At 45.4% G+C, this 22,564-nt stretch overlaps 1 protein-coding gene across 1 annotated transcript in view; it reads left to right on the top strand.

The window, feature by feature from the left end:
- LOC108413261 (dynein heavy chain 11, axonemal) overlaps window positions 1–22,564 on the top strand; it is a 119,650-nt gene that overhangs the window by 12,432 nt on the left and 84,654 nt on the right. Inside the window, exons 12-32 of the mRNA XM_037536462.1 lie at window positions 1,000–1,195; window positions 2,751–2,855; window positions 4,642–5,037; window positions 6,070–6,402; window positions 6,565–6,819; window positions 7,464–7,633; window positions 8,552–8,774; window positions 9,358–9,474; window positions 9,591–9,677; window positions 10,261–10,419; window positions 10,710–10,793; window positions 11,289–11,447; window positions 12,319–12,441; window positions 12,527–12,649; window positions 14,273–14,497; window positions 15,203–15,294; window positions 15,378–15,504; window positions 16,870–17,007; window positions 18,669–18,902; window positions 21,210–21,341; window positions 22,023–22,183. Of these exons, the coding sequence (XP_037392359.1) occupies window positions 1,000–1,195; window positions 2,751–2,855; window positions 4,642–5,037; window positions 6,070–6,402; window positions 6,565–6,819; window positions 7,464–7,633; window positions 8,552–8,774; window positions 9,358–9,474; window positions 9,591–9,677; window positions 10,261–10,419; window positions 10,710–10,793; window positions 11,289–11,447; window positions 12,319–12,441; window positions 12,527–12,649; window positions 14,273–14,497; window positions 15,203–15,294; window positions 15,378–15,504; window positions 16,870–17,007; window positions 18,669–18,902; window positions 21,210–21,341; window positions 22,023–22,183 (3,639 nt within the window). The remainder of the gene's footprint in view (window positions 1–999; window positions 1,196–2,750; window positions 2,856–4,641; window positions 5,038–6,069; window positions 6,403–6,564; window positions 6,820–7,463; window positions 7,634–8,551; window positions 8,775–9,357; window positions 9,475–9,590; window positions 9,678–10,260; window positions 10,420–10,709; window positions 10,794–11,288; window positions 11,448–12,318; window positions 12,442–12,526; window positions 12,650–14,272; window positions 14,498–15,202; window positions 15,295–15,377; window positions 15,505–16,869; window positions 17,008–18,668; window positions 18,903–21,209; window positions 21,342–22,022; window positions 22,184–22,564) is intronic.

Below are 22,564 nucleotides of genomic sequence, written 5' to 3'. Positions count from 1 at the left end.
GTGAGCGGCTCAGGTCAGTTTTAAAGGTGAGCGGCTCAGGTCAGTTTTAGAGGTGAGCGGCTCAGGTCAGTTTTAAAGGTGAGCGGCTCAGGTCAGTTTTAGAGGTGAGCGGCTCAGGTCAGTTTTAGAGGTGAGCGGCTCAGGTCAGTTTTAAAGGTGAGCGGCTCAGGTCAGTTTTAGAGGTGAGCGGCTCAGGTCAGTTTTAGAGGTGAGCGGCTCAGGTCAGTTTTAAAGGTGAGCGGCTCAGGTCAGTTTTAGAGGTGAGCGGCTCAGGTCAGTTTTAGAGGTGAGCGACTCAGGTCAGTTTTAAAGGTGAGCGGCTCAGGTCAGTTTTAGAGGTGAGCGGCTCAGGTCAGTTTTAAAGGTGAGCGGCTCAGGTCAGTTTTAGAGGTGAGCGGCTCAGGTCAGTTTTAGAGGTGAGCGGCTCAGGTCAGTTTTAAAGGTGAGCGGCTCAGGTCAGTTTTAGAGGTGAGCGGCTCAGGTCAGTTTTAGAGGTGAGCGGCTCAGGTCAGTTTTAGAGGTGAGCGGCTCAGGTCAGTTTTAAAGGTGAGCGGCTCAGGTCAGTTTTAGAGGTGAGCGGCTCAGGTCAGTTTTAGAGGTGAGCGGCTCAGGTCAGAATGATGCTCTGATACTAAAGAACCCTTGAAGAACCATCTGTTTAAAGAGTGTAGGCCATAAAACCAGATGCTGCTCTCGTGAGTTGAAAGTTTTACTCTCTTAAACTGCGATTTCATGCAAAACTGGTTCATCTCTCAGCTCTGCTGCAGAGTTCGGTCCCAACACAACCTGCCACACCTGCCACACCTGCTGCAGCTCCTTAGCGTCTCCGGAAGCCCCTGATTGGCTGGAGCTGATGCGTTAGCGACAGGAAATAGGGAGGCAGTGTTTTAGATGCAGGTTGGAGCTGAGCTCTGCAGGAGGGTCGGTTACCTCTGATGTTCTTTAATCAGTTAAACGATTAATGTGAGTGTAACTCGTGCTGCATGGCTCATCTGTCAGGTTCGCTGAAGGAGCAGCTGTGGAGCTGGTGCAGCATCAGTACCGGGAGATGTCCACCCTGCTGGACGAGTTTGAGGAGAAGGTTTACTCAGACTGGTGCAGTAACGTGGAACAGATCTGCCAGCTGAACCTCGACCAGCCGCTCATCAGGAGAGATTCAGACACCGGCCTCCTCTCGGTGAACTTTAATCAGGAGGTAATGAGCGGTGTTCTGTCAGAGACCTGACGCACCTGTTACTCTCACGTTTCTTCTGCCTGTTTACAGGTTAAAGGAATAATGTGGCAGTTTTAACCCGGATCTCTGCCGGCTGTGTCTGTGGAGTCCAGTCAGTCAACACAGGCACTTCAACACAAAATATATGGGCATTTCAGTCGATGCTGGAATAAATTCCAGACACTAAAATGTATTTCAGAATATATCACCATATTAACCAACTACATTTTAAAATGCGTTGATTGTAAACTGTATGGGGAAATATTACACATAGAAATGTTCCATACAATAATAAATGTATGAAAATGTGTTTATCAGCTCCATCTGAAAGTGGAGGAACATCTCCAGAATCCTGTCTGACGCTCTTCACTGTCTGATTCCTTTAGAAATGAGTTTATCAGCTCCATCTGGAAGCGTAGGAACATCTCCAGAATCCTGTCTGACGCTCTTCACTGTCTGATTCCTTTAGAAATGAGTTTATCAGCTCCATCTGAAAGTGGAGGAACATCTCCAGAATCCTGTCTGATGCTCTTCACTGTCTGATTCCTTTAGAAATGAGTTTATCAGCTCCATCTGGAAGCGTAGGAACATCTCCAGAATCCTGTCTGACGCTCTTCACTGTCTGATTCCTTTAGAAATTAGTTTATCAGCTCCATCTGGAAGCGTAGGAACATCTCCAGAATCCTGTCTGATGCTCTTCACTGTCTGATTCCTTTAGAAATGAGTTTATCAGCTCCATCCAAAAGTGGAGGAACATCTCCAGAATCCTGTCTGATGCTCTTCACTGTCTGATTCTTTTAGAAATTAGTTTATCAGCTCCATCCAAAAGTGGTGGAACATCTCCAGAATCCTGTCTGATGCTCTTCACTGTCTGATTCCTTTAGAAATTAGTTTATCAGCTCCGTCTGGAAGCATAGGAACATCTCCAGAATCCTGTCTGACGCTCTTCACTGTCTGATTCCTTTAGAAATTAATTTATCAGCTCCATCTGGAAGCGTAGGAACATCTCCAGAATCCTGTCTGACGCTCTTCACTGTCTGATTGCTTTAGAAATGAGTTTATCAGCTCCATCTGGAAGCATAGGAATATCTCCAGAATCCAGTCTGATGCTCTTCACTGTCTGATTCCTTTAGAAATTAGTTTATCAGCTCCATCTGGAAGCATAGGAACATCTCCAGAATCCTGTCTGATGCTCTTCACTGTCTGATTCCTTTAGAAATTAGTTTATCAGCTCCATCCAAAAGTGGAGGAGCATCTCCAGAATCCTGTCTGATGCTCTTCACTGTCTGATTCCTTTAGAAATCAGTTCATCAGCTCCATCTGGAAGCGTAGGAACATCTCCAGAATCCTGTCTGATGCTCTTCACTGTCTGATTCCTTTAGAAATGAGTTTGTGTTCCAGTCTCTTCATGTTAAATCTGATCTAATGGTCCTTTAGCAGGACAGAAGCGAGGGCTGTAGGTATGGGAAATGCAGAATTCCTCCTCCAACATGTTTTTAAAATTTGTAACTCTTTCTGATTTCCTTTGTGACCCGAGCTGTTAGCCGTCTTGCGAGATGTGAGGCACCTCCAAATCCTGGAGCGCATCAACATCCCGTCTGCAGCCATGGAGGTTCACGAGAGGAGAGACAGCTTCCTCACGGTCAGTGAAGATTCCTCTGACTGCAATTCACTGTTTGGAAAAAATGAAACAACCGACTCTAAATGTAGGTATTGTGATATAAACCGAGTCCGTTCTACAGTTTCTCATTAGGCTGAATGAATAACCGACTCTAAATGTAGGTATTGTGATATAAACCGAGTCCGTTCTACAGTTTCTCATTAGGCTGAATGAATAACCGACTCTAAATGTAGGTATTGTGATATAAACCGAGTCCGTTCTACAGTTTCTCATTAGACTGAATGAATAACCGACTCTAAATGTAGGTATTGTGATATAAACCGAGTCCGTTCTACAGTTTCTCATTAGACTGAATGAATAACCGACTCTAAATGTAGGTATTGTGATATAAACCGAGTCCGTTCTACAGTTTCTCGTTAGACTGAATGAATAACCGACTCTAAATGTAGGTATTGTGATATAAACCGAGTCCGTTCTACAGTTTCTCATTAGACTGAATGAATAACCGACTCTAAATGTAGGTATTGTGATATAAACCGAGTCCGTTCTACAGTTTCTCATTAGGCTGAATGAATAACCGACTCTAAATGTAGGTATTGTGATATAAACCGAGTCCGTTCTACAGTTTCTCATTAGGCTGAATGAATAACCGACTCTAAATGTAGGTATTGTGATATAAACCGAGTCCGTTCTACAGTTTCTCATTAGACTGAATGAATAACCGACTCTAAATGTAGGTATTGTGATATAAACCGAGTCTGTTATACAGTTTCTCATTAGACTGAATGAATAACCGACTCTAAATGTAGGTATTGTGATATAAACCGAGTCCGTTCTACAGTTTCTCATTAGGCTGAATGAATAACCGACTCTAAATGTAGGTATTGTGATATAAACCGAGTCCGTTCTACAGTTTCTCATTAGACTGAATGAATAACCGGCTCTAAATGTAGGTATTGTGATATAAACCGAGTCCGTTCTACAGTTTCTCATTAGACTGAATGAATAACCGACTCTAAATGTAGGTATTGTGATATAAACCGAGTCCGTTCTACAGTTTCTCATTAGACTGAATGAATAACCGACTCTAAATGTAGGTATTGTGTTATAAACCGAGTCCGTTCTACAGTTTCTCATTAGGCTGAATGAATAACCGACTCTAAATGTAGGTATTGTGATATAAACCGAGTCCGTTCTACAGTTTCTCATTAGACTGAATGAATAACCGGCTCTAAATGTAGGTATTGTGATATAAACCGAGTCCGTTCTACAGTTTCTCATTAGGCTGAATGCATAACCGACTCTAAATGTAGGTATTGTGATATAAACCGAGTCCGTTCTACAGTTTCTCATTAGACTGAATGAATAACCGGCTCTAAATGTAGGTATTGTGATATAAACCGAGTCCGTTCTACAGTTTCTCATTAGACTGAATGAATAACCGACTCTAAATGTAGGTATTGTGATATAAACCGAGTCCGTTCTACAGTTTCTCATTAGACTGAATGAATAACCGACTCTAAATGTAGGTATTGTGATATAAACCGAGTCCGTTCTACAGTTTCTCATTAGACTGAATGAATAACCGACTCTAAATGTAGGTATTGTGATATAAACCGAGTCCGTTCTACAGTTTCTCGTTAGACTGAATGAATAACCGACTCTAAATGTAGGTATTGTGATATAAACCGAGTCCGTTCTACAGTTTCTCATTAGACTGAATGAATAACAGGCTCTAAATGTAGGTATTGTGATATAAACCGAGTCCGTTCTACAGTTTCTCGTTGTGTTTCTTATTCTGTTTCAGTGCATGAGCAGTTTGCAGTTGTTGGTCCAGGCGTACAACAAGGTCCATCAGGCAGCTGTGGATGTTGAGGTCTCTCTGATGAAGGTGGATCTGGAGGCCATAGACCAGCAGCTTCATGGGGCTGAGACTGAGCTGACGTGGCAGCACCAGGGCTGCTGGAGCTACATCAGCCAGGTGATGGATACGGTCTGCAGGCTGGAGCGCAGGATTCAGAGGGCCAAAGACAATGTGGAGATGATCCAGGAGCTGATGAAGGGATGGAGCAAACAGCCGATGTTCTGCAGGAAGGACAGTAAGAAAGACACGCTGCTGATGCTGGAGGACAGAGCAGGAAGAGTGGCAAAGAGATACAGCAGCATCAGGAGAGATGGAGAGACCATCCACCTTCTGCTGCAGGTAGGGGTTGAATCATTGCAGAGGGCCTGGTTTCGTCAGCAGATTAATATTAGATTAGATTAATTTTAATTAGAAATCAGATATTTCTCGTCTTTAGCCCAACCTTTTGTATCAAATGAGACCTTAGATTGTTTGCCTTACAGGGGAATTCCAGTGATTTTTCCAAATTCCACATAACTCAGTGTGTGAGGTGTGAACAGTGAGCGGTTTGGTGTGAAACGGTTCAGGCGTCTTTACAGTGGTGGTGATAGGAACCAGGCGTCGCCATGACTACAACACAGATATAGACACTTTATTTACCATCCAGAACCACCAGAGAACCTACACGAGTCTTCTGAGCTTATATGGAATGTTGCTGATGGAAAACAGTGGAAAATCTGGAATAATGAGTTTTCTTTGGGGACTATTTTGCCGCACAGCGCCCTGCATGTCTCCCTCCACCATGAATGGAGTTGAAGTTCTCTAAACTCTCATAAAACAGCGTCTCAGTCATCAGGCAGTGAATTCAGAACCAGCTCATGTAGGAACTTTCTGTAGGAGCTTTTAGAGGGACGTCTGGTTCCCATCACCACCACTGTGAGCAGCTCTGACTCGGTACGTTCCTCTAGAAACCAAACGGCTCTGAATGAAACTTGTTCCCCTTTAAATCCTCCTTTTCTCTCACATCAGCTGCGACAACTTTCTCTGCTGTTCTCATATTTCTGCCTCTTGAGACAGTCATGCAAGAATTCTGACTAATTGCTGGACTTCCCCCTAAACTCTAACACTGTATACTGAATAATTCATAAGATACTGAATAATTCATATCAGATGCTGAATATATCAGAGTACATACCAAGTAATTTTAGTAGAGACTCAGTAATTCATAGAGATGCAGTATATTTCTAGTAATTACTGAGTAACTGTTAGTAACTGAATAATAGAGCCCTACAGTTTACAGCTGTACTGTCTAGATTGACTAACTCTGTAGTTCCTTTTTCTCTTCGTGGATCTGATTTTCTGAAGCGGTTCCCTTTTCACTGATCTCTGCAGGAGAACAGGGACCTGTTTGGAGCAGAAGGTGGCTCAGAGGCCTGGCAGGACTATGTGGAGTATGTGGATGAGATGGTGGTGGAAGGCTTTTTCAGCGCCGTCTCTCACTCTCTGGAGTTCTTTGTTTATAATATGGAGGTTTCTGTCAGACGTTCTCCGTTTTTAGAGGCTCGGATGGAGCTCAGCGGCTCTGAGATCGTCTTCAGACCCTCTATGGACCCTCACGCCGGAGACGGGTTCTACGAGCTGGTGGAGGGGCTGCTGGCAGACGTGTTCAAGATGTCTGCTCAGGTCAAACGAGTGGCGCCTCACCTGGACATGGAGGACTATCAGGTAAATACTGAAAGACACGAAATTATTCTTACTGTTTATGTACGTAATTACCACTAATGCATTACCTGTAATAGCATATTGGAGGGGGAAACATAAAATATGATATATATGTTTTTACTGTATATTTATATTTGTGTGTGTGTGTGTGTGTGTTTCTGATAGGATGATATGGATGATATGCTGGACCTGTTAGACCTGCGGCAGGAAGTGATGGAGCGAGTGAGCGACGTCGTCAGGAGAGTCTGTCAGTACCGCAGCACGTTCGAGCGCTACTCCCACCTGTGGCTGGACGAGAGGGCCGAGTTCCTCCGGCAGTTCCTCCTTTATGGTCAGTCTCTCACTGCTGAGGACGTCGAGGCGTACGGAGAAGACGCTTTACCGGAGACTCCGCCCACCACTGACCAGTTCAAACAGCAGGTAAAGCTCCGTACGCTGTTTTTGCCTTTTTCCTCATCTTAAAGGAAAATACCAGCGTTTTTCAGCCTAATCTCTGTGCTGAACCACAGATGATCATCTCGTCATGTTACCTGGAAAACCCACTCGCGATGGAGGACAGTCGGCGTAACGATTGTGAAACATGATATTTCTGCAGAACGTCACAAAAACTTTTAATTCAAAACAGCTGTTTTTCCAAATGTGGACTGGGGAGTGAAACTTTTGGAGTGTTTTCATTCTACACTACTGTTTCTACGTACTACTGAAGGTAAATGCAGCGTCCTGCTGTGTTGATGTTCCAGTGAAGTGTGTGAATAATTGTGGCTCAATAGCAGGAAATGTGAGTGGAATCAGAGATGGTGAAATCAGTAAATCATCTTTGACTTTAGATTGTGTGTTATTGTCCACAAAGTGAAGTGTGAGGTCAACCCAGAGCTGCCTATAGTCACATATTTCTAATATTTATCCACATGACTGTGGAATCACTGTGATAACCGACTGTGCGATCCAGATGCCGGAGTCGGAGATCAGGGTGAAAAACGCTGGAATACTCCTAACAGGAGTGAAAATGAAGGCTGGTTTTAAAGGAGTTCTGCATGTTACCTAACTTCCCTTTTCCTCCACAGATTGATCATTATGAGGAGCTGTATGTGGAGGTCAGCAGGCTGGAGGATGGGCGCGTGTTTGAGGGCTGGTTTAAGGTGGATACTCGTCCGTTTAAGATGAGTCTTTTAAATATGATCAAAAAATGGAGCTGGATGTTCAAGGAGCACCTCGTATCATACGTCACTGACAAGTAAGACGGAACCTTTAACGTTTCTCTCACATGTCGCACATCAAAATATGATGAGGTGAAAATAAGTAAACACATCCCAAACTTGTGGCTAATTTTATTGCAGTCGATTTTTAACATATTGAAAAAAACCCATTAAATATGAAGTGTGCCATTACTTTTGCACAGGTTTTTTCCCATGTATTACATTAAGCAGATAAACAATAATTGTGCATTAAAATGTGTTTTCAGATATAAATGATCCTGAAAGGGGTCTTAGCTCTAGAGTGGCAGTATGTATGAAATCTAAAAGAAATATATAGTGTCCTAGCTGTCCGTCTAATGAGTGACTTCAGCTCCTTCAGCTCGTATAATCTTTATAGAAAAGCTCTGACCAATAGAATGGAGCTCTGAAGCAGCTGCTCATTATCCTAAGGTCTCCATGCCCAGTGCCCAGCGTGGGCTAGAGGGGTATAAAGCCCCCCAGCATTGGCCTGTGGAGCAGTGGAACTCCTCTGGAGTGATGGAGCTCCATCCAGTACCTTTGGGATGAGTTGGAGTGACCCAGAACTGACCATCCAACATCAGTGCCTGATCTCATTAATGCTCAGTCAAACCCTCACAGCAATGTTCCAACATCTACAAGCCTCCCCAGAAGAGCAGAGGCTGTTACTGCAGCACAGAGTCACTAATAACACCTTCATTACAGAAAAAACTCTGGAGTCTGGACAGAAACACACTTATAAAAGATGGTTCTTTAAAGGTTCTTTAGCAAAGAAAATGGTTCTGAATAGACCCTTCTCAATCTCAATAGACCCTTTGTAACAATAGCAGAGACATTTTTGGTGCTACACAGAGGCATTTTCAAAAAGGTTCCACACAGAACTTAATACAACACATTCTCCATCAATCTGAAGTCTGTAAGTTCTCCGCCTCTCTCAGTGTTGCAGAGCTGGAGGAGTTCATCGTGAGGGCAGACTCAGGACTGAGGGAGCCGGTGAGGGGTGGAGATCGTCAGGCTCTGGTGCAGGTTATGGGCTGCTTGCTGGCAGTCAGACACAGACAGTCCAGTACAGATCAGCTGTTTGAGCCTCTGAGGGCTGTGGTCAGTCTCCTGGAGCAGTACGGAGAAGCCATGCCTGAGAACATCTACCTGCAGCTGGAGGTGAGAGCTGTGTTCAGACAGAGACCAGACATCACATCATAACATACACCAGCGATCAATACATAATTCACTCTCTGATTGATAATAATGATACAGATTTTCCACCAAGCAGTGCAGATCGTTAACAGCAGGCTGTGGTTTCCAGTGAAGCTCTAATAAAATTATTGTCCAGAATGAAGTTCTAATGACATTAATATCCTGAATGGCATGTAGTTTAGAAGCAAGAAAACTTTTATTACAATGTTTAAATGTGGTTGGTTAGTGTAGTGGTTAGCACCTCTGCCTTCTACGCTGTAGACTGGGATTCAATCCCCCACCAGGGAAGCACCCTCCACTATACCAATAAGAGTCCTTGGGCAAGACTCCCAACACCACCTTGGCCTCCCTGTGTAAACTGATCAAATTGTAAGTCGCTCTGGAGAAGAGCGTCAGCCAAATGTCGTAAATGTAATCTCAGTCTGCCACTGAAATCAGATCAGACAATAAAAACAGCAGCACATTGATCATAAATCTGCACATTAATAAATCAGTCACTGTGAAGTGGTGTTTCTGTGACATGGCCGGGTCTCGTGTGTCTGTTCAGGAACTGCCTGAGAGATGGAGCAGCGTTAAGAAGCTTGCCTGGACGGTGAAGCACGAGGTGGCTCCTCTGCAGAACGCTGAAGTGGCCGTCATACGCAGGAAGTACGGAGCTTTCAAGGTTGGACGTCCTGCTTTAATTACACCGCAGACTTAATATTCAGTCATTCATCTGTTAACCTTATTACAAAGTAGAGAAGACAAATGATCTGTTATGCTCATTTTGTTAACTGACAGGTGAAGCTGAGTCAGTTTGAAGAAAGGTATAGAACCGAAGCTCCTCTCCAGTACAGCGCGGAGAACCCGTACTCTCAGCTGGACAAAGTACATCACTCCCCATTTTATCTTCAGCTCACTGATCCTGAGGGTGTAAACATAAATGGTTCTGAATTCACTGCCTGATGACTGAGACGCTGTTTTATGAGAGTTTAGAGAACTTCAACTCCATTCATGGTGGAGGGAGACATGCAGGGCGCTGTGCGGCAAAATAGTCCCCAAAGAAAACTCATTATTCCAGATTTTCCACTGTTTTCCATCATCAACATTCCATATAAGCTCAGAAGACTCGTGTAGGTTCTCTGGTGGTTCTGGATGGTGAATAAAGTGTCTATATCTGTGTTGTAGTCATGGCGACGCCTGGTTCCCATCACCACCACTGTAAAGCCGTCTGAACCATTTCAAACCAAACCGCCCTGAATGACTTTCTTTATGTCACATCAATAGAATTATGCATACTTTTGAAAAGTGAGTAGAATTTTTCTTTAAGAAAGTTCAGAGAAACTCATTTGTCTTGTGTCATCAGGTGCCGTGATGTTCTGTTTGTGTCGTTTCTCTGTGAGTTTCTAACCCTAACCCTAACCTAGGCTGTCAGAGTTAATGTGCTGTTCTGTGTGCTGTGGTTCCTCAGTGCTATTGTGAGCTGGTGACTCTGGAGCTGGAGCTGGTGGAGCTGCAGGAGAGCTGTAAGCTGTTTGAAGTGAGCAGCCCGGACTTCAGGCAGCTCAGGATGTGGAGGAGAGAGAGTTCCACCTTAAAGCAGCTGTGGGACCTGCTGCTGTGTGCTCAGGTTTCTCAAACACTCTCATTTGAGTTATTAACGAGCTCACCCGCATGTTAATTTCTCCGTTTCTGTATCTGTGTGTGTGTGTCTTTGTGATGATCCCGCTCAGAAATCCAGTTCAAACCCTTCCTGAATCCGTAGAGCCGCCCTTTCCATTCCATCTCATCACTTTGATTAACCAGACTAAGGTCATCGTTAGGAGAGATAATGTTACACTGAGCAAGGAGAAGTTTAACTGAGCACATTTGCAGCTGGACCACTTCGCGGTGAGTCACTGCCTCTTTCTGTGTTCTCAGAGTTGCATTGCAGGCTGGGCTCTGTCGGCCTGGAGGGAGATTAATGTGGACGAGATGGACGCAGAACTCAGGAGGTTTACAAAAGTAAGAACTTCTGTCAGAGAGTTTGTCTGAATGTTTGTGTCCTTTTCACTCCACTGTGTGTCCAGCTGGTATGTGACGTTCCAACATGGTCATTGTCACGATTGGCCCCTCCCAGTCCTGTCCATGTGTTCATGTTTTGGTTTAGCCCCCTTGTTTCATGACTCCGCCCCTGATTGTCTGCACCTGTTTTCCACCTGTCCCTCGTTTTCCCTGTGTATTTAAGCCCTGTGTTCTCCCCTTGGTTTTGCTGGTCTTTGTTTGCTGTTGTTTGAAACTTCCTGTCCTGTCCTGTCCTGTGATCTATCCGTGTTGGCTCTATGACCCTGGACCGTCTTGACCATGACCCTGGATTTGGCCATAATAAATCTTGTTTATCTCAGCATGTGCGTCCGCCTCCTCGCTCCATGTTACAGTCATGAGCTGAAGATGCCTGAGAGGGTCTTTCATAAGAATCTGTGATCTTGATAGCTAATACAGGTTCTACTGTTCACTCAGGAAATGCAGGTTCTTGATAAAGAGGCTCGCGGCTGGGCCGTGTTTGTGGGTCTGGACTGCAGACTGAGAGACCTGATGACCTCACTAAGGGCCGTGGCTGAGCTGCAGAACACAGCCATGAGAGACAGGCACTGGACACAACTGGTTAAGGCTACTGGGGTGAGCAGGGACTGTCTGTCTGTCTGTCCATCTGTCTGTCTGGATGTGTGTCTGTCTATCTGTCCATCCGTCTGTCTGTCTGTCTCTTTATCTGTCCCATTTGTCCATCCATCCATGTGTCTGTCTGTTTGTCTGTCTATCTGTCTATCTACCTGTATCTGTCCATCTGTGTGTCCTTCTATGTCTGTCCATCTGTCTGTCTCTTGATCTGTGTATCTGCCCATTCATCCATTCATCTCTGTTTGTCTATCTATCTATGTCTGTCTGTCTGTATATATGTTTATCTATCCATCCATACGCCCATCCATCTACCTGTCTGTCTGTCTGTCTGTCTGTCTGTCTGTCTGTCTGTCTTTCCGTCCACAGTGGAGTCCAAAAGTCTGAGAACACATTTAAAATCTGGGATTTAAACCTGAAATTAAACAGTAGAAAGTTTAAATCTTGAAAAATGTAAAACAAAGTTATGAAAATCAAAATGAAGAAGAAACACTGGAGATTCTGCACTGTGTTCAGGTCAGTATTCAAATTTCAGCAAATCCTCGAAATCATGTCAGTGTTTTTAGTCTGATCTCTTCCAGTGAAGGATCTGCTCTGCTGGTCAGAGACTTTCACACAAACTTGTGGAGTCAGTGCAGCTCGAGTGCTCGTGCAGATCTTTCTGCCCATCAATCGGGGATGATTTCACAGTAATAGCCACACGGCTGATTTCAGCTGCGGTGCGATATTAAAAGACAACAACCCACCAAGCCATAAACAACAAAACCTTACAGAGAAGATGATTTTCACAGAGTTACTGGACACACTCGATTATCAGAATCACACACTGTGTCTGACTGTAACCCCAGAATCAGCTGAAGGTTCTGTTCCTCAGGTGGACCTCACCCTGACCAAGAGAAGCACCCTCGCAGACTTACTGGCTCTGCAGCTACACATGTATGAAGAGGAGGTTCACGGCACGGTGGCCAGAGCAGTCAAAGAGATGGCCATTGAAAAGGTTTGTTTATTCTCCATCCCTCACAGATGGAGGCTCCTTTAAAGCAGCAGTTGTTTAATGAAAGTTAAAATTTTTCCTTCCTCAGATGTTGGGTGAGATCAGCCAGACGTGGGCGCTGATGGAGTTTGCTTATGAGGAGCATTTCCACACCTCCACTCCACTGCTGAAGTGTGACGATGAGCTCATTGAGAGGCTGGAAGAGCATCAGGTATAAACACCTACACATACGTCAGATTAGACTGTGTTAGAGCTCAGTATTATAGATACAAGACGCTTTAACAGGGAATACATGACACCATAAATACTGGTGTCCTGCACCAGCTGAACGTAAGTTTTCAGCCTAGTTTGAACGTAAACTGCCACTGCGTTCAAGTTTATGAGCTACTAGACTTTAACCAGTTGCACCAAGTAACATGGTTTCAATGTAGCTTCAGGTTGTACCTTAAAATAGACCAGTGCTGTGTAGTAAGTTTAAGGTCTGCCATAAATACTCGTAGATTTGATTGATGGGAAAACGACATACTACTTTGCTTGTGTTGGCAAGCAGTTCTGCAGGAGAGGATTCACCCCTTTTATAAATTTATGAGTTTTGATGTATGTCTGCATCTTTTTCATGGTCACTCTGGTCAGTGTTGTTGTCGTTTATCCTCCTGCAGGGCTGTATCTGCAGTAACAGTGATGAGATGAGCTCCATCAGAGCTCAGCGCTCACCTACCACCATGGAGACGGGGTCTTGCTAATGACACAATACAATACTTTGAATATTAAACTCAGTTCTACATTAATCTCAGGAATCTGTGCAGCAGAGTGGACCATCAGGACCACCAGAGACTTTAAGAAGCTGTTGTTTCAGTTTCAGCTAATGAATGCTAGTACTCAGCCACATTGCTGCTCAGTGTGTATACCCAGCTTATCAGCGGTCGGCCTTCGCGGTTGCCTGGAAATGAGTGAGCTGTTTAGAGCTTCTGTCTGGTTCTTCCTCAGCAGAGGATCTGCAGATCAGCTGCTGTCACCTCCTTCATTCAGCCTCCTGATTTACTGGGTGCAGAGCTCACGGGGTGCGTTTTGTTTGCGCTCTGTGGGCGTAGGAACCAGATCCAGCCAAACACAGCACTGCTGCCAAACACTGACCTTATTTAGGAAAACGTTCAGGTTCAAAAAGCCCTCTAGTAGACTTTAAACTCACAGCGCGGCTGCAGGACATTTCACACTGAAAGTAGTAGATTATACAGGTTATAGAAATACAGGGTGAGTCAAAAGTCACAGGACACCGTTTTCTATTTTACTTGTTATGCTGTGACCAGCCTCCACGATGCGGAGCTGAAGGTGGTGTTTGTTGCAGATTTTCTCAGCGTACACATTTAGTTTGAGATGACCCCAAAGATAAAAGTCGATAATAAAATAAAAAATAAAATAAAACTGTCCTGTGACTTTTGACTGTGATGGTGTGATTGGTCCTGGGCTTTTCTCTGAGAGGTCTGATTGGTCCTGGGCTTTTTAGGTGAGATGTGATTGGTCCTGGGCTTTATAGGTGAGATGTGATTGGTCCTGGGCTTTTTAGGTGAGATGTGATTGGTCACCAGTTTTTCCTGTGAAACATCACTGTTCCTGAATAAACATGTCTTTTCTGTGATTTAGTAATCACCCACTCACGCCGCAGGTACGGCTGTAAGAGTCTGGCGCAGATGGATGTTAGAAGGTTGTTCCTCTTCTTTAACTTGGCAGCTTCGTATCAGGGATCAAAATGACCTTTGATGCAGTATTTGAGAATCACAGATCTGCTCTGTTCCCTGCCGTCCTGCTGAGTGTCTGTCACCCCGCCCCCTCTCAGGTGCAGCTGCAGGCCATGTCGCAGATGAAGCAGGTGGAGTTTTTCCATGGGCAGGTGCAGGTTCTGCAGACCCGCCTCGCTCGTGCTGAGTTGGTGCTGGTGCTGTGGTTAGAAGTGCAGAGGAGCTGGGCTCACCTGGAGAGCGTCTTCATCTGCTCAGACGACATTCAGCACCAGCTTCCCGCCGACACGCTCCGGTTCCACTCCGTTAACTCCGACTTTAAGGTGTGTTTGTGGGTCTCAGGTGATGTTTATGTTTGAGTGCCAGATACTGAGCAGTGACCAGTCCTGGCTGGAGGTGAGGAGGAACCAGCTCACTTCAGTACTCGTTTAATAGAGTCGTACTTTTGTGAATATTAACTGCTAATTCTCTTTTCATGGCTAACTGTTCTGCTGTGCTGGTTCCACTCCTGTTCTGCTGTGCTGGTTCTGCTCCTGTTCTGCTGTGCTGTTGATCACTACTCTCACTCTGGAGCTTTACTATTTAATTTTAAAACAAAAGGATCCAAAAATAAAAGAACAGAGGAAGAAAAATACAGACTTTATTACCCATCTGACTTCTTCGCCATCTTCATTCCACCTTAGATGCTGTAGCAGTTACATTATCGTGTCTCGTGTCTCTCGTGCCAAGTTCCACCGTAGTTCTGAGGAGAACTCGGCACACCAGGAACTTTTAGTACAGTTAGTTTCACTGCAGTAACAATACTTTTAATTGAGTGTGAGTTTAGCTGTGCTGACGTAGGACATTATGATGTCCTAAAGGGGCATAAACCTAATACATATCCCCACCATAGTGTGTGTGTGTGTGTGTGTGTGTGTGTGTGTGTGTGTATATATATTTCTCTCTTCTGTAAGGATGGAAAGTTAGAATAGTAAAACTTGTTTCTGAACGTCTGTGTCTTCATTACTTTACTGAACATGTGTTTTTAGGATCTAATGTTTAAAAGCTCTGAAATCAAGAACGTGATCGCTGCCACCAACAGGCCACGTCTTCTGGAGACTCTCGAGGATTTACAGCTGAGGTTTGCCAAAAAGTAGTGATTTTGACATTTTACAGTGTGTTGCACAGATAAATGGATAAACGGAGTGATTTGTGTTTCTCCAGGCTTGCTGTGTGTGAGAAGGCACTAGGCAAATATCTAGAATCGAAGAGAATAGCGTTCCCTCGCTTCTACTTCATCTCCTCTGCTGACTTACTGGATATGCTGTCCAAAGGCAGCCAGCCTAAACAGGTAATGTTTCAGCCCTGCGTTTCATGATATTTCATCATATATATATATATTATATATGTTATAGAACCTGTAATACCACATATAAAGTACAATAATAATATTATTACATTACATTACATTACATTACATTTAGCAGACGCTTTTATCCAAAGCGACTTACAAATAATGAGGTACACAGAACAAACATAGTCAGGCCTTAAAGGAGGCCAAGGGGTAATAGCGGGGTAGAGAAGGGAAGGAGGGCAGGAAGGAGATGAGGTTGGTAGTGGTTAGATTGCAGGAGGCGATTAGAGCAAGTGCTCCCTGAAGAGCTCCGTCTTCAGGAGTTTCTTAAACATAGCGAGGGACGCCGCTGCTCTGACAGCGGAAGGTAGCTTGTTCCACCATTGGGGAAGCAAGTATGAGAACAGTCTCGATTGCTTTGTGTGACTGTTTGGCAAAGCTAAGCGACGTTCATTGGAGGATCGCAGCGGCCGGGCGGTGCTGTAAGCCTTTAGGAGCGAGTGCAGGTAGGAAGGATGATAATAATAATAATAATAATAATAATAATAATAATACACATAAATCTACAACTGCTTTTATTTCACTCTCAAATGAAACGTAGTCCGTCTCTTTAAGTACTGATGATCTTCGCGATATGAAAGCACCATTGTGACCTAAATTACCACAAAAACAATAAATCGTCACACTGCCCACTCCTACATACCCATGTGTGTGTGTGTGTGTGTGTGTGTGTGTGTGTGTGTGTGTGTAATACACACCGGTACAGATTTTGCCGTCTGAGCCCAGTTGACCATGTGCAGACGTGGACTGGGACACGTTTTATGGACGTTTACTGTACGTCCCCTGCGATGGCTTTAACCTTCGCTAGAACACTTCTTTTCATACCGCCCGCAGACGCTACGCAGCCATTTATCACCGGCTGTAGCTTCGATTCCACTGCGCAGATTAGAATTCAACACAGAAGAGCGTAATGAGCTCCTCCTCGCCCCACGTGGCCTTTATCTGTTTTGATTAAACTTTTTTGTTCATTGCACTGATAGTTAGAAGGGCATCGTTTCTCGCGGAACGTGATTATGATGAGAGAAAGACATTTTTTACGCTCGGGCTGTCGGCGGCCCCGCCGCGTCCTCCCACGTACCTGCTACCGCTTCGTTACCAGAACAGGGTCAGGGTTCCTCGTCTTGCTCTCATTGTGCGCTGATTATAATTAGAAGTACCAGTACATCCCTAATTCCGTCATTATGCACGCCTCATTATACCCTTTCTCTCCCCGTGCATTGTGCTGTGGCGCTCTCGCCGCGATGTTATCCTGTGCTGCTTTGTCCTGATCTGTGAAGAATGAGACAGTGCGGTTGTGCTCAGGTCACCCATCACCTCGCAAAGCTGTTCGACAGCCTGGCCGACCTGCAGTTCGGAGTGACGGACGCGGTGGCCGAGGGGATGTTCAGCGCTGAGAGAGAATACGTGCCCTTCTTCACCCGGTGTGACTGCGACGGCCCGGTAACCCTTTACAGCCCCACCGTACAAAGAGCTGAAAGAGTTTATCAAAGCGATGAGCGTCAAGAGGCTGTGAGTTACTGAGTTATCACAGGGAAGAGTTTCTCCGGCGCACCGGAGCGCAGAGTAAAACTCCCTTCTCCGTGATAAAATCACTGTAAAGCACGACAGTATGTGGCTTATTGCTTTTATAAAGCGGAGGCCAACGTTAAATGTGATTAAACAGGTTTTTTCAGAAAATAACGTGTTATTAATAATAATCACCATAACATTGGAACAGGTGTGCTGGGAGCAAGAACACCAAAAAGTGCAGGGAAGTGGGCCTCCAGGAACAGGGCTGAGAAGCACTGCTCTAAACTGTAACAAACATTCAACACATTTATATTTAGATATCTAGCTCACACTGAGTGAATGACATTTGCTAGCTGGATCTCAGTCACCACACTGCCTTATATTGGAGTTTCATTCACATGCTACATTGTAGTAGACATTATAAACTGAGCCCACTGACAAACTCTCAGCAATAAAACAGATTGACGTTCCGGTGCACTCCAGTCCATATCCACTTCTTTGCAACCGTATAGGAATAAACAGCATCTTTTCTTTAATGCTAATCCAGTTTGGTATCATTGCCAGGCAGCCATGGACCACTGAGTGAGGACGACATTCAGTCGCCCATCCCTATCCCTAACCCTATCCCCATCCCTATCCCTAACCCTATCCCTATCCCTAACCTTAACCCTATCCCTAACCCTATCCCTAACCCTATCCCTATCCCTATCCCTAACCCTATCCCTATCCCTAACCTTAACCCTATCCCTAACCCTATCCCCATCCCTATCCCTAACCCTATCCCTATCCCTAACCTTAACCCTATCCCTATCCCTAACCTTAACCCTATCCCTAACCCTATCCCTATCCCCATCCCTATCCCTAACCCTATCCCTATCCCTAACCCTATCCCTATCCCTAACCTTAACCCTATCCCCATCCCTATCCCTAACCCTATCCCTATCCCTAACCTTAACCCTATCCCTAACCCTTTCTGTTGTATAATAATGAACATATGATAACGGCACTGTTTAATGCAGAAGCGGAGCTCCTGTTCCCACGCCGGGGTGAATCTCCACCCGCTCCCTGCTCCCCACATAGTGCACTACTGGACCCTGCAGCCCAGCAGAGCAAACGCATATAAAGTATATGAATACTGTTCGTCTGTGCGATGCTGAGCACGTTAAGAGTGATTTTCCTTACATAAAGATCAGAAACAGTCACAACAGCCCAGTTTCACAGTGGATCTGATGTTTTTATAGCGTCTGTTATGTTTCTACAAACTTCAAAATCAAGCAGCACCACATGACTTCTGCTTTTCTGTATTTGAGGATTCTTGTTGGCCACTTCTTGCTCTTTTGATTTTACTTTGGCATTTTGCACATTTGTGGTGTAAAATGATTAATGATTAAATCACACTGAGATGGATCCTCATTAACTACAATAATACTCAATAAATTATAACCATCTTAGCTGCATCCGTTTTGTGAGTTAAAGCTGATTAGATTTGTTTATAATAATTCTCAACTAAATTTGTGCTCATTTTGGCTAAAATCCGTCTCTCTGGCTGTTTGAGTTTAAAAGTGTTTTACTGTCCGCCTCGCCGTTTGCAGGTGGAGCTGTGGCTGAGCCGGGTGGAGGAGGCGATGAGGGGGGCGGTGAGGAGGCAGATGGCTGAGGCCGTGAGCGTGTATGAGGAGCGTCCGCGGGAGCAGTGGGCTTTAGAGCGTCCAGCCCAGCCGGCCCTGACCGCCACGCAGGTCTGGTGGACGGCTGACGTGGAGCTGGCCTTTCAGCGCATGGCGGAGGGCTTTGACACGGCGCTGCGGGACTACAGCAGGAAACAGGTACACAGGCTCCACTGAGCGTCAGGAGCTGTGAGGGCTGGGACAGAGGGGGCCGCGAGGGCTGGGACGGAGGGGGCCGCGAGGGCTGGGACGGAGGAGGCCGCGAGGGCTGGGACGGAGGAGGCCGCGAGGGCTGGGACGGAGGAGGCCGCGAGGGCTGGGACGGAGGAGGCCGCGAGGGCTGGGACGGAGGAGGCCGCGAGGGCTGGGACGGAGGGGGCTGTTGAGAGTATCTGAGCTCAAACCGGATTGAGAGCAGATGTTTAAGCCGACAGTTTGGCTCTGGTATAAAGCAGTTGTGAGCATCTTGGGATGTTTTCACACTCGTCCCTGTGTAATCAAGCAACTTAATAAACACCAAAAATTTGAAAATTTTCTGTTTTTAGCCAAAAATCCATGCTGGACGAGTTCAATACGGTCAAAAAGAGTAACATTTTACATTGACCGTGCAAACTACTGGACCAATCACTGAGCTCAGCCGAAATATTTGCAAATATCACGTCATTATTATTTGTCATATTTAAAACGTTTGGTTTGGTTAAATGTTATTCACTGAATGTCATTATTGATGTCTGAGTTGATGTTAGATGATCTTGGTGGTGCCCCCACAGCCCACAGGTTGCGGTATTTGAGGTAATATTCGACATAAGGGGAAGATTTGATAGCCTTAGTTTGCAGTGGTCTCCACGAAGGACGGTGAGCAGGAGGCGCCCAGGAGGGAGTGTCCACACGGTTCCTCTCACCAGTTCTGCTGCTTTGTACTGAAGTTGTTCTTAACGGCACTGACAGCCCCAGATCGCAGCCCCGCAGCGTGTGTGATGGTTTCTGATGGCTGTTATTTCACCCTGCCCCTCGTTATCTCTGCCACAGCCCCCCGCTCAGGTAATGCGTAGAGCTCTTAGAGTCGGGGAGTTGATGGAGCTCCTGCGAGCTCCGAGCCGCTTCCTCATCCGCTGTGTGATGAAGTGTGTGTGTGTGTGTGTGTAGCACTGAGCCGCGCAGGCCACAGTAAAGCGGCACCGTCCGTGTCCCGGCGCAGAGTCGGGGGCCGTCAGCGGCGGCGGCGTGTAAGGTTAGAGCGTCCTTGGCCAGCGTTTGAATAATCTGCCTCTTTCCTTCCAGCCTCTGATTGGAGTCGCTGTCAGACAGCGCAGTGATAAATGCAGCCCAGCCTGAACTGCTTTTACATCTAATACATACCGCATGGAGGGGGGTGGCGGGGGGGGGGGGGGGGGGGGGGTGACATCTCATTTACCTGACAGAGACCCACACACTGTAGCACTGCCACCAAACAGGCATACGTTTTCCTGCAGTGTCAGGGCAGCGATGGAGCCCGCATGTGCTGTGGCTTCCTGGCTGATCGTGTTCTGTTGACTTTGAGTGAATAAGTAAACGCACCCTCCACAGGACACACACTGTTCTGCTCATTTTAAGCCCAAGATAAAAAAAACCAAGGTAACACACAATAAAACTCGTTTTGTTAAAACTAAATACATTATTCTGTGAGTTGAATGAATGAGTCCATTTGCTTGTTACCACGTTACGTCGATCTGACGAGCCACTTCTCTGCACAGGATGCGGAATTTATTTATCAGAAAATCAACAACATGGAATTGAAGCGGGGAGTACAAACGTTTGCACAAGGAACCTGGAACAAGAAGAACCTGCAGACACGCCTCCAAAGCTCAGTCTGAGAAGCTGGTTGATTTTCCGTGTGTAATAAGGGTCCGGGTGGGCTGCGTCTGCCGCGTTATCCGTGTGTAATAAGGGTCCGGGTGGGCTGCGTCTGCCGCGTTATCCATGTGTAATAAGGGTCCGGGTGGGCTGCGTCTGCCGCGTTATCCGTGTGTTATAAGGGTCCGGGTGGGCTGCGTCTGCCGCGTTATCCGTGTGTAATAAGGGTCCGGGTGGGCTGCGTCTGCCTACTTTTATAAATTCAGCAGCGTTTTTTTGGTATTTCTGGGAATTTTCTGTAGTTTTACTGTAAATTCTGGACATTTTTGCACTGAGGATGTTTGAAAACTGACGTCCAGACAGAAGTGCAGTGATAAATGAGCTGGGTGCCTGTTTGTCCTCCTGACTGGGATGTTTGACCTCGCTCCGTAAACGCGGAGGGCCGTCTCTGATGAGTGTGGATGACTACGTGACCCTGAGTCTCTGCCACTGCTGTTATTATTACCATCCACTCAGTCTGGCATGTAAATGGATATAATTACTGTAAGCACAGGCCACAAAGCTCACTGTATGCTGACACGGCCCATTACTGAGCCCCCTCATAAACTCTGAAATCCCTGCCCCCTCCTGCAGGTCACTCAGCTGAACTCCCTGATAAGCATGTTGTTGGGGGAGCTGAGTCCAGCGGACAGGCGGAAGATCATGACCATTTGCACCACTGATGTCCACGCCAGAGATGTGGTGTCCAAACTCATCAATCAGAAGGTCGGTGTTTACCGTCTCATCAGTTATGATGGAGAGGACTTTTCGTCAAGTTGGGTTTGTGTATGATGAACATGTTTGGGTTAGATGCAGATTTTCACTGACCTCTCTTAAATACGTCCACCTTTCTTTCTGCTCCACAGACAGACGCGCAGTCTCTCTCTCACTGTTACTGAGCGAATTATCCACACACTCAGCGTTGGAGTTATAATGTTTATTTAATAGGTGCAATTAAATTCTTTTATTCCAAATGTTTTCTGAGCATAAATAAAGATTTCAGATCCATCAAGCGCTTTTAATAACTTCATCTCATATTAAACTCTGAGGGCTGCTGGTCTCTAATAATACATTTATGTGTCATTTGTGTAAATATCTGTGCGTCGCAGCAGAATAACGTTAAGAAAATCCTCCTTTCTGTCGTGAACGAAAGTGTGAAAATGTTTTACGTGTAGACGTTATAACTACGTAAACTCTGTAAATGACATCTTTACAGACCTGAAGAAGTTCTGTCATTTTTCCTCCGCACATTAAATTCTCTGTTCGAGTTGTTGGACATGAATAGGTTAACTCGGCTCGTCTAAAGCTGCTGTCCATAAATAAATCTGTCACTCACAAATGAGAAGCACTTTTGATTGGAGCTTATTTTGGATTTAATTTGAAGGCATTCTGTCCGTCTCTGTCCAGGTGAGCAGCGGTCAGGCCTTCACCTGGCTCTCTCAGCTCCGGCACTGCTGGGATGAAGAACAGAGACACTGCTTCATCAGAATCTGCGACGCCCAGTTTCTCTACTCCTACGAGTACCTGGGCAACAGACCGCGGCTGGTCATCACCCCGCTGACGGACAGGTACAGCTGCTGAACACCTGTATGAAAACGCAATAGGATGCCGGATGTTGGCGGTTCTCCAGATTGTAAATATAGTACAATGGAAATTTTATATATATATAATGTGCAGGATATTATATTATATTGGCGGGATATAAATCTGTAAATACAGTGAAATAGAATAATAACATGGGCTGATTGATGAAAATGAAGTACAGCGGCAGCACTGATAATCGATCAGTGGACTACACCGATTACACTGCTTAATGCACCGATTCACATCACTACACTACACTCAGTCATATAGTTACATTACAACCATTTCCATGGTTACGCTACACTCGTTTCCATGGTTACCCTACATCCATTCACATGTTTACCCCATCAGTTACATGGTTATGC

This window comes from Pygocentrus nattereri, chromosome 3, assembly GCF_015220715.1.
Source record: "Pygocentrus nattereri isolate fPygNat1 chromosome 3, fPygNat1.pri, whole genome shotgun sequence".
Lineage (NCBI taxonomy): Eukaryota > Metazoa > Chordata > Actinopteri > Characiformes > Serrasalmidae > Pygocentrus > Pygocentrus nattereri.
This window is presented reverse-complemented; position numbering and strand designations above follow the sequence as displayed.